General features: G+C 35.5%; 1 protein-coding gene across 1 annotated transcript; it reads right to left on the bottom strand.

The window, feature by feature from the left end:
* Positions 1–8,949: 8,949 nt before the first annotated feature.
* LOC100789292 (cysteine proteinase inhibitor 1) lies at positions 8,950–9,388 on the bottom strand. Its single transcript, XM_003535075.5, has one exon. The coding sequence runs from the start codon at positions 9,292–9,294 to the stop codon at positions 8,950–8,952; it is 345 nt and encodes a 114-aa protein (XP_003535123.1). The 5' UTR covers positions 9,295–9,388.
* Between the last annotated feature and the right edge of the window lie 4,958 nt (positions 9,389–14,346).

Raw genomic sequence — 14,346 nt, 5'->3', positions numbered from 1 at the left:
GTTAAGTTTAGTCTAACAAGAGGGATCTGAGGACGATGCTTGATTAGGATTATGCTAAACATGCACCAGACATCGGGGTTTAGTAGTCCAGGAGACAACATAGAACACATGAACATTGTTAGATAGAGAACATCCTTAATAACATCAGTCATCCAGTAAGACGACCAACACGTTCTTTATCTGTCTTCACACACCACTAGTCACGTGATTTACTTTTGAATAGTTTAGATGCATACTTGTCCACACCACGCACCAAAATTTCATCCAAAGACACTTATTTGTTGAACCACAGCTTTACCAAGTAAAACAAGTTCCCTGAGAGTTTGATACTTGGTATTCGCTTACCATTTTATACTACTTGTGCGATCCGGTGCACTTGCCGGCCGTCGAACAGTTCCCCGGTCATATGAACTATTTTCTATACATAAATGCCTCTTCCCCACTCCACCAGACCCTCACTCCACTCTCCCTCCATCCATAACAAATTTAATTCAATGCATATCTCAGATTAGGAAAAATATGCAATCCTTAGAGTCAACCCTATTCATTTATCTATGCGCATTGCTTAAAATTTGTAGCAACAATCAGAAAGGCAGCTTGCAATGAAAACCATTCAAACAAAGAAAGAAGCAGACGCCACTCGAAGCAAGGTGCTCACTCACACTCTAGAATGGGGGAAATCTCAACACGATTTATGACCAGAGAGTAGAGAAAAAGAAAGTTTGCCCACATACCTAAATCGCGACACTCATGAACACGAACTCGAATGGGAACTGGTGCAAACTCGAACTCCAACTCGAACATGAACTCGAACTCCAACGGGAACTGGTGTGAACTCCAACTCGAACTCCAACTCCAACTCCAACACGAACTCCAACTCAAACGGGAATTGTAACACCCTGATATATATATATATATATATATATATATATATATATATATATATATATATATATATATATATATATATATATATATATATATCTATATATTATTAGTAATTATGTTTGATGTTTGATTATTTGTTGCGTTATTTTCATCCGTAATTATTTTTAAGGAAATTAATTTAGTTAATAGAGGGGTGTGGATAGATAAGGATCTAGCTTCTCAAAGAAGCTTGTTGAGAAAGCTTCTCAAAGAAGCCACGAGGAAGCTTCTGGAGGAAGCCTCTTAATGAAGCTTCTAGAGAAAGCTACATGGAGCTGTCTCGGTAAAAACGATGCCCAGCGTTTGTTAACCGTTGGATCTTCTCAAAATTTGGTCTACAACTCCACAAGACACTTTTCCATTATCTGACCGTTGGGATCTTTTAGAAGATGTCTGTAGTGTGCTCGAAGCCTCTTAATGAAGCTTCTGGAGGAAGCCTCTTAATGAAGCTTCTAGAGAAAAGTACATGAAGCTGCCTCGGTAGAAACGCTGCCCAGCCTTCTTTAACCGTTGGATCTTATAGAAATTTGGTTTTCAACTTCACAAGACACTTTACCATGATTTAATCGTTGGGATCTTTGAGAAAATATCTGGAGTATGCTAGAAGCTTCCGTTCCCGAGAGCATCTCTTATTTAAGCATTTCAGCCTTTGCTTTCTTGTAGCTTAGGAAAAATGCCATTTCTTCTTCTTTCTTTCTTCCAAATCCATTTCTAAAGTTCCAAGTACTTTCTCCATCACCCACATCCACCATTAGCCACCACAAACCATCATTGTTCTCCATTGAAAACCCACACCGAGAGGAACCCTTCAACCGAAACAGAATTTCCAACTTGGCTTGCGGTTTCGGTAGAGAACGAAAACCCTAATCTGATCTTTCGTTTTCTTTCGAGGTAACCATGGTTCTATGCTTGTTTCTTGTTAGTTTCATCTTGTCTTTGCATCTTTTCTGACTTTGGAACCGCCATTGCATGTCTTATGCTTCCTTTGGAAAACCTTAGAGAAAGAGACTTTGTAAACGTTATCCTTTCATGAAATGCATGTTATTTTCGTAATCTACACTGAACCCCGGTCACATTGGCGTGGTCGGAATTTCCAAATTACATTCCTTTGTAAAACCCGAAATACTCTCAGCTCTTTCATGTAGTGATGTGGGTGTTTGACCCAGAGCACGGTTACTAGCTTTGTTTTTTGAAATCCATACTAAGTCTCCTTCGTTTTGGCACGGTAGAGGCTTGTGTGGAATTGACGAGCAAGGACAAAAAGGAATCTTCAAGTGATGTGACGAGGAATCCGTGGGGTAGCACACGATAGGTAAGGGGAGTTTATTATAAAATTTACCGTTTTAACACCATAGTTAGGGTCAGGGAACCTAGCTATGAGGATATTTGCCTGTCCCTGTTGCATACTGATTTTTCTTCAAAGAAAATTACGTTTTAACTAATGGGATGCAATATATATATATATATATATATATATATATATATATATATATATATATGTATGTATGTATTGTGATGAATGATATTGTTTTGGTTGTTTGAAATATGTTGTTTGAAGACCGTGCGTGTGGAAATGATATTGTTGTGTTTGTTTGAATTGTTGTTGATGTTGCTATTGAGGATTTTAATTGATATGTGATGATAATGATAATTATGATGATATTGATTTGAGATGATGTTGTTAATAAAGACCATGTCAACATGAATTTTTATTATTGATGAATATGTGAATATGAAATGAGGTTGTTGTTGTTGTTGATAATGTCATTGAGATGAGATGATATTTATGTTGTGAATGACATGGAAATACGATTTTTTGATTGATGTTGGAAATGCATTGGCATGTGCATGTTGTGTATGTTCGTGGGGGGCACTGTGCACTGACCTTTCAGGGTCTTTGGCACTAGCTTTTGGCCACGTTCATACGTTGGATGTTGTGTATGATCGTGGGGGGCACTTTGCACTGACCTTCCAGGGTCTTTGGCACTAGCTTTTGGCCACGATCATACGTCGTATGAAGTGTATGTCATGGGGGGGTAGAGTGCGCTGACCTTGTCGGATGGCCCAGACGTGGGTAACTAGCGTGGTTAGAGAATCTAAGCATTTATGAGGGGATGCTTAGGTGCTTTAATTGGTCCATGGTCTTTGGCACTTACTTTTAGCCGTGATCATAGCTCATACGACACAGGAAATAGAGTAACTGTGGCCAAGTGTACTTTGTACTAGGGGGCTGTCACCTGGTAGGGAACACCTTTGGGCTCCCAGGCTGATCACCTATGGGAGGGGGGCTGTTACGTGCACAACCGGGTGGTCTCGACAAACTCAGCACAGTTCCCTAAGTGAGAGTGTCATGTGGACACGCTTAGGCTATTTCCTAAGGTTTGGTTGTTGTTGGTACGTACCACATTGCATCTGAGTGTTGAGTTAGGTGCATGTATCATTCTGTGCAGTCTTGATTGGGTCCATGGATGAATGATGAGTAATTGTTGGATGTGAATGATGAATATTTGTTGGATATGAGTGTTGAATAATGATTGTTGTGTATGCTTATCATGTTTGCCCATGTTCCTTGCTAATTGTGGTTATTTGGAATTGGTATTGGTTCTTTTATAATAAACTCACCCTTGCAATTTTGTATCGTGTGGTTGATACCTGTGATGATCACGAACCTTGTTCGTGGGAGCAGAATGACAGTGGCAGGGTGTAGGGAGTAAGATTCTGGTGAGGAGCCGTCCAGCCGACGTGATGACGTTGGCGTTATTTTGGGAGAGAGTTGTGTTTTATAATCAACTCCTTCGTAGTTGGTTTTTAAGTTTTATTTTGTTGAGTTAAAGATGTAAAACTGGAATTTTAATTATATATATATGAACATATTTAATTTTCGTTATGTGTATGACATATACCGAATTATTGTTTCTATGTAATTATGCATATTCACTTAAGTAATGGCGTGTTGTTGGACGAATTTATGTTGTGACAAAATCACTTCTATTTTCATAATCAAAAAATTAAGGGAGCTCTTTTTATAAAAATTGAAATTATCGAATATGAGAGTGTGGATACCGTAGCGACGAGGCGGGTCGTTACAGGAATGGCAGCTTGAGTGAGGGGGACAAATAGCCTGAGCGATGAGGAAGAAAGGGAGAAAGGGTTTTGGTAACTGATCGTATGGGGGGGGAGGGAAATGGATTTTCGGGGTTTTAACTTATGAATGAGACAACATCGATTTTTTAAACATAACCGATGTTAACTAGTTGATGTCAACATCGGTGTTTTAAAAAATCAATGTTAACTTTCTAAAGTTAACATCGGTTTTTCAAAACCGATGTTAACTAGTTGATGCTAACATCGGTTTTTAAAAAAGTTGATATTAAGTTTACGATGTTAAATCAATAAATTGTAGTAGTGAGAATTTGGTCCCCAAGAACCGTCTTAGTTTATTAGTAATGGCAATTTTGTAAATATATAATTTTTCAACAAAGACGGTTGGGCAAAAAACGTCTTAGAAGGTTATCCTTTTAGACGTTCTTGGACGGGTTTTAAAAAACCGTCTTAGAAATAAGTGTCCTTTTGTCTCCCATTTTATTATATGTTTGTGACACTCTCGCTCATTCAATTTTGAAACCCTAAGCAGTTTTCTCTCCTTTGATTCCCACCGTTTCATCTCCCATGGTAGCATCTCCTCCATCTAAAGCTGCAACTCCAGCTCCGATGGCTACACCTCCAATAACCACTCCTCCTGCGGCTACACCACCGAAAGGTCATGGAGTTCCTCCTCCGCAGTTCTGTCCTCGATTCTGTCATCAAGAAAACCCTAACCGCCCTCCCTCTCTCCCCCGTCGAACCCCGCCTCAAGAAAACCACCCTCCTCCTCCGCACCCTTCAAACCCTCATCCATACAACCACAGTATCGGCAAGAAGCGTGGGATCTCTGGTTTCTGAAATTCCTATGCTGTGAGCGTTTGAGAGATTTGTTTTTTTTTTTGTCTGTTTCTCTTTGTTCTGGATGAGGAGCATGCTGAATTTTGTGGAGGAGAAGTTTTTGTGCTAGCGAGGGTGTGTTGAAATTCAGAAGGTGCGAATTTTTTTGGCTATCTTGAGAGAAAAAAAATGTATTCATTATGGTTTGTTTTTATGTGTCTGCTTTTCTTTCTTTCTTTCTTTTTGCTAGTTAAATGATTTTTTCTCTTTGGTGGCAGTGGTTTTTATGAGTTTATGGTGAGATGAGAATCTCTCCGGTGTTCATGTTTTTGATCTACTGGTGTTTTCAGATTATGGCCTCTCTGAAATTTTAGTTTTTTTTCTCTCTTGATTTGTTAATGTTTGAGGCTTTCCATGTGAAATTCCCTCTCCATCTATGTAATTTTGTGATTGAACCAAGGTGGAGTGTTATAAATTTAAGCTAAATGTTTTTTTTTTGTTCTGAAAAAAAAAGGAGAGCTAGTGTAATGGGATTTTTTTTTTAATTTCCATGAACGGTTTGGTTTTTAATGGTGTGAATTGCCATGTTCATTGTAATCATTCCTTTCCCTTGTCGAGCGAATGACCTTGAATTTCCCGCAGATGTAACGGGATAGAGCCTGACGAAAACTAGCAAGGAGGGAGGTTTTTGGTATTTTCTGGACAAGCTGCAGGATGCCTTCTGAAATCATGGAGAAGAGGGGTGATTCTGCCTCATCTCGCGTGTATCCATATTTATGTTTTTGGGAGCAAGATTGACACCAATGCTGCCTCACGTGACTGTTTTATTATTACTGCCATATGTTTTGCTTGTTTAATTGCTTGCATGCCTGTTTTTATGCTTTGCTTATAGATCTATTGGGCGTGTAGACAAAAAGGATTTATTGCAATTTTTGGAAAGCTTAAGGGCCTCACTTGTATCTAAAGTTTAAGGTGACTTCTTCACAAGGAGGTAAAGTTCAGGCAGTGTCTATTTATTCCCCCCTTGAAATTATACTCCTCAAAAAATATATTATTCTCATGTTTATTGTATAGGTTTTCCTCTTTAAATTTCTTTTTTCAAGGATTTTTATTTTATTTTTAAAATAATTTTTACATATAGTATTTTAGTGTTATCATTTTACAAATTTTATGTTGATGTCATATTTTGAAAATGATGCTGTGTGAGTGTGTGTTCATGGTTCAAGTATTCAAGTACTTGATTTCTTACGAGCTAAAGGAGCTTAACATATTAAGGCCAACGGCTAATTTTTAAGTATCAGAATTTTGATTTTCCCATTTATGTTACACCTAAGCAACAAATTATGGCAACAAATTATTTAGGAGAAAATTATGGCAACAAATTATTTAAATAAATACATATGATCTGTATGTCTATCAAATTGATATAATGTATCAAATTTTAAAATTCAAATTAAAATTGAGATTCAATAAATTTAAAGAATAGGGAGGAATGAAAAACTTAAAAATAAATTAGTGTGACATACTTAATATATAATAATTTATTTATTTTAATAATATAATATTTATTACATTTAGTTCTGCTCTTTACATTTTTAGTTGATATATTTGATGAGAGATGACTTGAAAAAAAAGATAAAGGACTCAACTCTTAATTACTTAAACAATTAATTTAAGAGTATTTAATTTAAGTAAGTATATTTTATTTATTAATTAATATCTTAACCAATATTCTAATCATAACTACTGGTACTAATTAAAATAAAAAAGAGAATTTTTTAACTATCTTTATTTTATTTTTGAATTCCTTAATCATGATTTTGAAAAATACTAAGAGTTATAAATTTTTGTTGTGTATCTGTTGGTCTCCGTGGAATGCTTTAAATAGGAGTTTTAGCATTCCCGTGACAGCAATAAAAGTTGCAGGAACACATAAGCCAATAGAGGAGAAATACAGGAAGCGAGAGAGACTTTACATTATTACCTATGTTATACCTTCATTAGAAAATCCAGCTGATACGAATTCTTTGTCTAAGCAATGTACGTAGTTTGTCATTCTCCCTAACATGATTGTGATAGAATGATGGCAAAATTCTTAAGGAAAAATGAGCTAGGTTCAAAGTTGACGGAGATAAAATTTACATTGAGAAAGAGAAAAATTGATCATTATTTATAAATAAAAATTATCTCAATCATGTTACACATAATAGGCTTACGCTCAGGAAATAAAAGATTTTTATCTCAAGATATTGCACAGGTGCACTACAGTTCTTATTTCCGTTTTAAAAGCACAATAATTAGAAATTAATTTCGGTAATAAAATATAATCATTATCATTAATTATTAGTTAATTATTTCCTTATTATAACTTGTCTATTCAAAATATTTACTAAATTCAACAATCAATACATTTTTTTTTCCAATGTAATAAAATATGTATATGAATAGTTTACGTAATTTTTATTAAATAAATGTATATATATTGATTTTTATTATTAAAATATGCATTCAAACCACTATCTAGTAAATTTGATAATCTTAAATTAATTTATAATTTGAAAATATTATACGAATTCTTTTATTTAACATTATATATTTTATATTATTAACAATAATATATAAAGCTTGAGAAGTAAATTTGTTTTTGCCACATAAACTCCGAAAATGTTTATGGATTCAGAAATTTATTAGACACATATAAATTGATCAAATTAGGTGTACAAATTAAGGGCCCTATCAATGAAATCCAAAAATGATTTAAAAGTATAGATTAATATACAATTAGTGATTTGAGTTAATAGTTATTAATTAATTTTTAATTTTTAATTTTTAATTTAAAATTAACAACAAATTAATTGTTTATAACTCTAGAGAATGCCACGTGTCAACATTTTTTTTTATAGAAAATATTCTTGTATGTATAGACTATAGATTATATCCGTAACAATTGAAGACGGATATCACAAGTTTTACTACAATTTATATACATTGCTTAACTAATTGAGCGAGACATATGACAAAATATAGAAATAATTATTTTTAATAAAAATAGAAATATAACACATTTTCTATTGTGTTTTAATTAAAATATAGAAAAATTATAATTTTTTGTATAAATTTATAGTTTATTGTAAACAATATTTTTAGTATATATTATGTGTGTGTATCATTAAAAACAATAATCTAAATTATGAATATTTTTTTGGTTAGATTATGGTTCTCATATATCAATGATAACTATATTGGGACAGCCTATTAAATAATTTATTGTAAATTACATGTAGTCTAAAATATTTCTCCTCCAATTCAAGAATTAGAATTCTAAAGTCTCTTAAATTTAATGATACTACTCTTGACTATGTGACATATAATTACTAATTATGGATAATAAAATATAAGTAATCGCATCTGTTGTTTTGTTAATTATCATTTGACAATTTATAGTTTTTATTGATGTTAATGTTATAATGATTGATCTAATAATTTTTCCTAAAAAAAATCTAATCAGTTATAAAGGAATGAGTATTCATCACTTTTTTTCTTAGATTTTTTTTAGTCTCACATTTGTTGTGGAAATTTTGGATTTATTATAAACAAATTATTTGTGCAAATTACTTTATTCAATGAGTAGATATTAATGTGATGATAATCTTAGTGCATGTCGATTTTTAGTTGAATTGTTTATAATCACGTTAAAATACAAATTAGCATGACTTTAGGTATATTTTTAAAAATGACACCTAGCATGATTCAAAATCAGGACATAATCTAGTCCCTGATCTAGCATATTGCTAGAGAAATCACGATCATGTTGTCATCAAAGAATCGAGAGAAGTAAAAAAAATTGTGCGAATGTTGGAGATAATTTCTTTTATGAACGCTGAAAAAAATGAAGAATGTGGTGGTATGGATTCGTATATAATCATAGGCGGTTTCAAGGCCCGGTTACCCTGGGCAATTGCCCAGGCTCTGGCCCAAATTCATATCAGAAAACACCACTTCTTCGGGGTCCCCAATTTTATTGAGAAAAGCAGGACAAGACACACATGAGAATGTGTAGTTGATAACAGAGAAAGAGAGAGAGAGAGAGAAAGTATGGATCTAAGAACGAAGGGGTTTGAAGGAAGTGGGATTCCTGAAATGGAGCCAAGGCTTCTCCAGCACGGTGGCTTGGTAACTGGCCGTGGTGGATCCATTCTTGACCTTGAGGACCAGGCGGTAGTTGGTGCCGGCCACGACCTGAGTCTCGCCCTTTGATACCTTGACCAGCGTCAGCTTTGCCCCAGAACGCTTGTCGTACTCGCTCACCGCGTAGTTCGCGATCTCCGCCACGTGGCTGTCGTTCACGTCCTTGATGGGGCTCCAGCCGCCCAGCGCAGATTCCGACCGTCGGGCAGCGTAGGAGACCAAGACGAGGGAGAGGAGAAGGAGACAGTGGTGTCTCATTTTGAATCAAACGCTGGATCCTAAATTTGTGTCGCAAGGGATGGGGCTGGTTGTTGCTGCTATTTATAGCATTGGAAAAACGCGGTTAACGGGCTTGTCCTGAGTATTCTCGTTTGGGCTAGCGCATGTTTGCCCTTCTGCTTCCTAGATATTGCGGCTGAAACACGCGTTCCTGTCCCCGCTTTTTTAAAACGTTAAATAGTGTGTTAAGGAATCAAAGCTGGTAACAATTTATAATATAAAAAACATAGTTGCACGTCAATCTCTAATTAAATCCTACAAATATTAAGGTGAGTGGGTGAATTTGTTACAAATTTAATAACAATTAACTTTAAAACATAAGTTTATAATCAATTCAAAATCCAATATACTAAAATTTATTTAGTAAATTTTTAGTCACATCTTCAATTACCTATATAAGCTATTATTTCATAAATATACAGCACAATGAGAAAATCATAAATTCAATTATTAAAAAAATATTTATACCTGCATAGTTTTACCAAATACACCTATTTTCTACTTCTAAGTTTACTTTTTATAACTCGTACATGTATAGGATAACTACCAAACCCACCTAAAAATTATTAAGTAAAAAACACGACACGAAACACACGAAATTTAAATAAAGGGCCGGGATCACTACAATTCTTTTTTTTAAGAGGGCCATAATCTTCTTTTAAATAAATATTAATTAAGAATTAAGATAATGCATAAATAGATTTAGGACAGAAATCAGCGCATTCGTGCTAAAATACAAAAATTAATTGGAGAAAAAATCAATTTCCTAGCAACCAAGAGTTTTCCTTCGTCAATGATGTCCCTTATTGTGAGTATCATTGTTTGTTCCAAAAACAATAGTTCCTGCAACAGCAAAACTTAAAACGATAGAATTCCTTTCAACCAAATGATTTTCTCAAAGCATTTGTTTACTAGAACAGAGATTGTAGGCAATTCACCCAGTGATGGCATGAGAAGAGACAGCACAACAATCCCAACAACTTTGAGTGGTACGCCAACTTTGAACATGTCTTTAATTTCTATGTGTCCAGTGGCAAAGCCAACTACATTTGATGGTGTTGAAGTTGGAAGCCAGAAAGCAAACTCGGTTGCTATTCCTCCAGGGATTATAAGAATAAGAGGGTGCACATGCATAGTTCCTGCTATGTGATAAAGAAGTGGGACAAGAAGGGTGGCAGTAGCAGCATTAGAGGTGATGAACTCAGTAACAATGCTACATATTAGACTAACAACAATAACGGTGAATTTGCTATCTTTAAATTTTTGCCCAGGCTTTATAATTTTTCTGGCTCCGCCACTGTATATAATGTCTTCCTATCGAACTTTATAATGATGTCTTTCTGGAAAGAATAGGTGATACTTTGGGGAAGTATTTGAAGGTAGATAGATTAACGTCTTTGCAGTATCGTGAGAAATTTGCCAGGATCTGTGTTGAATTGGACTTGGAGAAACCCCTTGTACCACGCTTTTATGTTAAAAGTTATAAACTGGACATAGAATTTAAGGACCTTCATGCAATTTGTTTCCAATGTGGGAAGTTTGGTCATAATCTTGAATAATGTGTGGAGCTTGCTGTAACAACAATGACACATACAACTGAGAGTGCAGATAACGGAGATGAGGTGAATACGGTGACACAGTCGTTAGGGAGTATGCTTGTGGGGGTAGGACTGCCGTCAACAAATTTGAGAGGACCAAAGGAATTGATGATAATTCTAAAACGATTAATGATGAGGGAAAAAACAGTTATGGTAAATGGATGTTGGTTCAATGACCTTTCAAGAGAAATAAGGTATCTTTAGTGAAAAATAAAGAGGAAGATTTCGGTGAAGGCTCTAAAAAAGGAAATACAATTAAGCACTTTATTGGTGGCAACAAATATAAGATCCTATCCACTGACAAGGAATCTTATATTGCACCTAATTCTGGTAAGGAGATATTGGAAACAAACGAGATTGAGGGAGTTCTTCTAGTGGGGATGGTTCAAATAAAGGAGGTCGCGCCAAAGATATTGGTACTAAAAAGAAGGTGAATATCATGCATGCTACTCATGCGAAGACCAATAACAAGTCTATGACCAATAATAAACCTATAGCTTACAAAAAATACGTGATACTATCTCAAAGTCCTTTGGAGTTGATGAAGGAAAATTCGCAAAGGATGTTGCAGGTGAAGGTTCAAAATTTGCAGGGGGAAAAACCCTCACTGTGAAAATAAGGGACTATGGAGTTGGAGGAAAGTCTAATTTCAAAAAGAATTTCAACTAAAAGAAAAAATATAAAGAACATGTCCTTATGGCAGTATATGGTGCTCCTCAATATGCCACGCGACAAACATTGTGGGATGACCTCACTGAGATTGGTTCCATTGTAGTTAGGAATGGGCCATCGTAGGAGATTTTAACAATACATTACCTTGTCAATTAGTGAAAGTGTGGGGGGTGCTTCAAGAAGAGGCCACAGAGAGATGGAAGCCTTTGGAGATTTTGTCCATAATTGTTGTCTCATAAATATGAGATTTCAAGTAAACTCCCTAACTTGGCGGAAGGAGAGAATGGGGGAAGGTTTGACCGTTGCTTGATAAATTTAGAGTGAAGATTAATATTCAAAGATGCCACTTTGATCCACCAAGGTTGGCTTATGTTAGACCATGAGCCACTTTGTTTGCGTCTTGAGATTCCATCTCACAGGAACCAACATAGATGGCCTTTTAAGGTTCGAAGCGGATTGGGTGATGCATGCAAAATTTCCTAACTTTGTGAGAGGCCACTAGAGGAAAGATAATGGGGCTGACTCGTGGAGTGGTGCTATGACTGAATTTACCAAGGATATCAAGTGCTGGAACCAAGAGGTGTTTGGTTGCATTTAATTTGGAGGAGAAAAACTAGTTTGAAACGTAAAATGGCAAGATTAGATGCCAAGAGCAGTGGCAGATTTGATGCGGGGGTAGCTTCAGAATATAAGAAGACTTAGAGAGAGTATGAACACGTCTTGGCTAAAGAAGAGCTTCATTGGTTTCAGAAGTCTAGAGCAAAATGGTTGTATATGGGGGACCGAAATACAAAATATTTTCATGGTAGTACAGCTATCAAAAAGAGGAAGAATAAATATGAGATGTTGAAAGATGAGAATGACAACTAGATTTCTGAAGATCAAGCTCTTGAAAGTCTTGTTACCAACTTTTACAAGGACTTGTACCTAGATGGTAGCATTGTTATACCATGTGCTTTTAATAATGCCTTCCTCCCTCTGGAAGAGAATTAGATCAATGAGCTTGGTAGGTTGACTTCAAATGAGGAAATCCATCAGATTATAAGTTTATGGGGAGCCTCAAAGCACCAGGATCGGATGGGTTTCGTGCTTTGTTCTTTCAAAATCATTGGAAAGTAGTGGGAAAAGATGTCTACAATTTCATTAGAGTTGTTTTCCAAGACCCAACAAAGATTATGGAAGTGAACCAAACATTTGTAACTTTGATTTCGAAGAAAGATGAGGTTAGTTATATGAAAGATTTTAGACCCATTAGCTTATGTAATGTTGTTTATAAAGTTATGATGGGTCTTATGACTCAACACTTGAGACCAGTGATGGGGAAATTAGTGGGTCCTTTTCAATCTAGCTTTGTTCCCAACTGCCAAAGTGGGGATAATATTGTGCTTGCTCAAGAGTTTTCATTCTATGAGGAAGAAAAGAGGGAAAACTGGGTGGATGGAGATTAAAATTGATCTAGAGAAGGTATTTGACATGTTAAAATGGGAGTTTATCAAGAAAACCTTGGTAGATATTGGGTTGCTTAACCATATGGTGAATCTTATTTGGAGTTGTTTCTCCACTCCTTATATGAATGTTCTATGGAATGTGAAGTTTTGGAGGAATTTTCCCCAACGAGAGGCATCCGACAAGGCGATCCCCTATCACCTTACCTCTTTGTTCTATACTTTGAGAGGCTTTTTGCAGCTTATTTCTATAGCTACGGATCAAGGAGTTTGGCACCCTATTCGGTTGAGTAGAAATGATCCCCATATTACTCATTTAGCCTTTGCGAATGATGTAATCCTTTTCGCGGAGGCTTCGCTTGACCAAGTTCATTCAATCAAGAATATTTTGAATCTTTTTTGTAGGAGCTCGAGCAGAAGATCAATTTGGATAAGTCTTAGATGTTCTTTTCCAATAATGTTGGTAGGCAAATGAAACAACATTTGGGTGAGGAGGTGGATATGCCATGGATTGGGGATTTGAGCAAATACCTCAGATTTCCAATTTTACATAATAGACCCTCTCATAATACTTTTCAATTTATAATTGATAAAGTTCACTAGAGATTGAGTTGGAAGGGGAAATCACTTTCTTTTGCTGGAAGAGTGACTCTCACTAAGTCTGTTTTGCAAGCCTGACAACCTTATGTTATGCAAACCATTCTTTCCCCAAATCCATTTGTGATGATGTTGATAAAGCTTGGAAGAATTTATATTTGGGGACATAGCTCCACGAACAGAAAGATGCATTTAGTTTATTGGGATAAAATGTGTAATCCCAAAGAGCATGGAGGATTGGGACTAAGGAAAATGAGGCCTGTTAATCAAGCCTATATGATGAGAGCAAACTAAATATTTTGTACTAGAGAGCCTAAAGTTTGGGCTTCATTCATTCTTAGCAAGTATCGTTGTGGGTCTAATCTTCTGCCGATGATCAACAAGCAAAGACAAGGAAATAATTTTTGGTGGGGACTTTGTTCTTCTTGGGACAATTACTGTTAAAATCTTACTTGGAAGGAGGGGGATGGAAAAACAATAAAATTCTTGAGAGCTTAAGACTTATTTTGATTCACAAATCCAGCCACAACTCGGCACCACAACTCAATTTCTTCATAGGCATCATATAGGAAACTTAGGAGAAAAAAAGTTCAACAACAAGACTACTTCTAGGAATAGATTTAGAACATGTTATGAACTAAATAACATGCATGAATTAGACTCAAAATTCAAATGATAGGCTAAGAATTGCAAGAATACATGAACAAATGTATCTAGAA

This window comes from Glycine max, chromosome 9 (genome assembly GCF_000004515.6).
Source record: "Glycine max cultivar Williams 82 chromosome 9, Glycine_max_v4.0, whole genome shotgun sequence".
NCBI lineage: Eukaryota > Viridiplantae > Streptophyta > Magnoliopsida > Fabales > Fabaceae > Glycine > Glycine max.
The sequence above is the reverse complement of the archived record's forward strand: the minus strand, read 5'-3'. Positions and strand labels throughout refer to the sequence as shown.

Coding starts and splice junctions, on each gene's coding strand:
- LOC100789292 (XM_003535075.5), bottom strand. CDS start 9,294: ATGAGACACCACTGTCTCCTTCTCCTCTCCCTCGTCTTGGTCTCCTAC.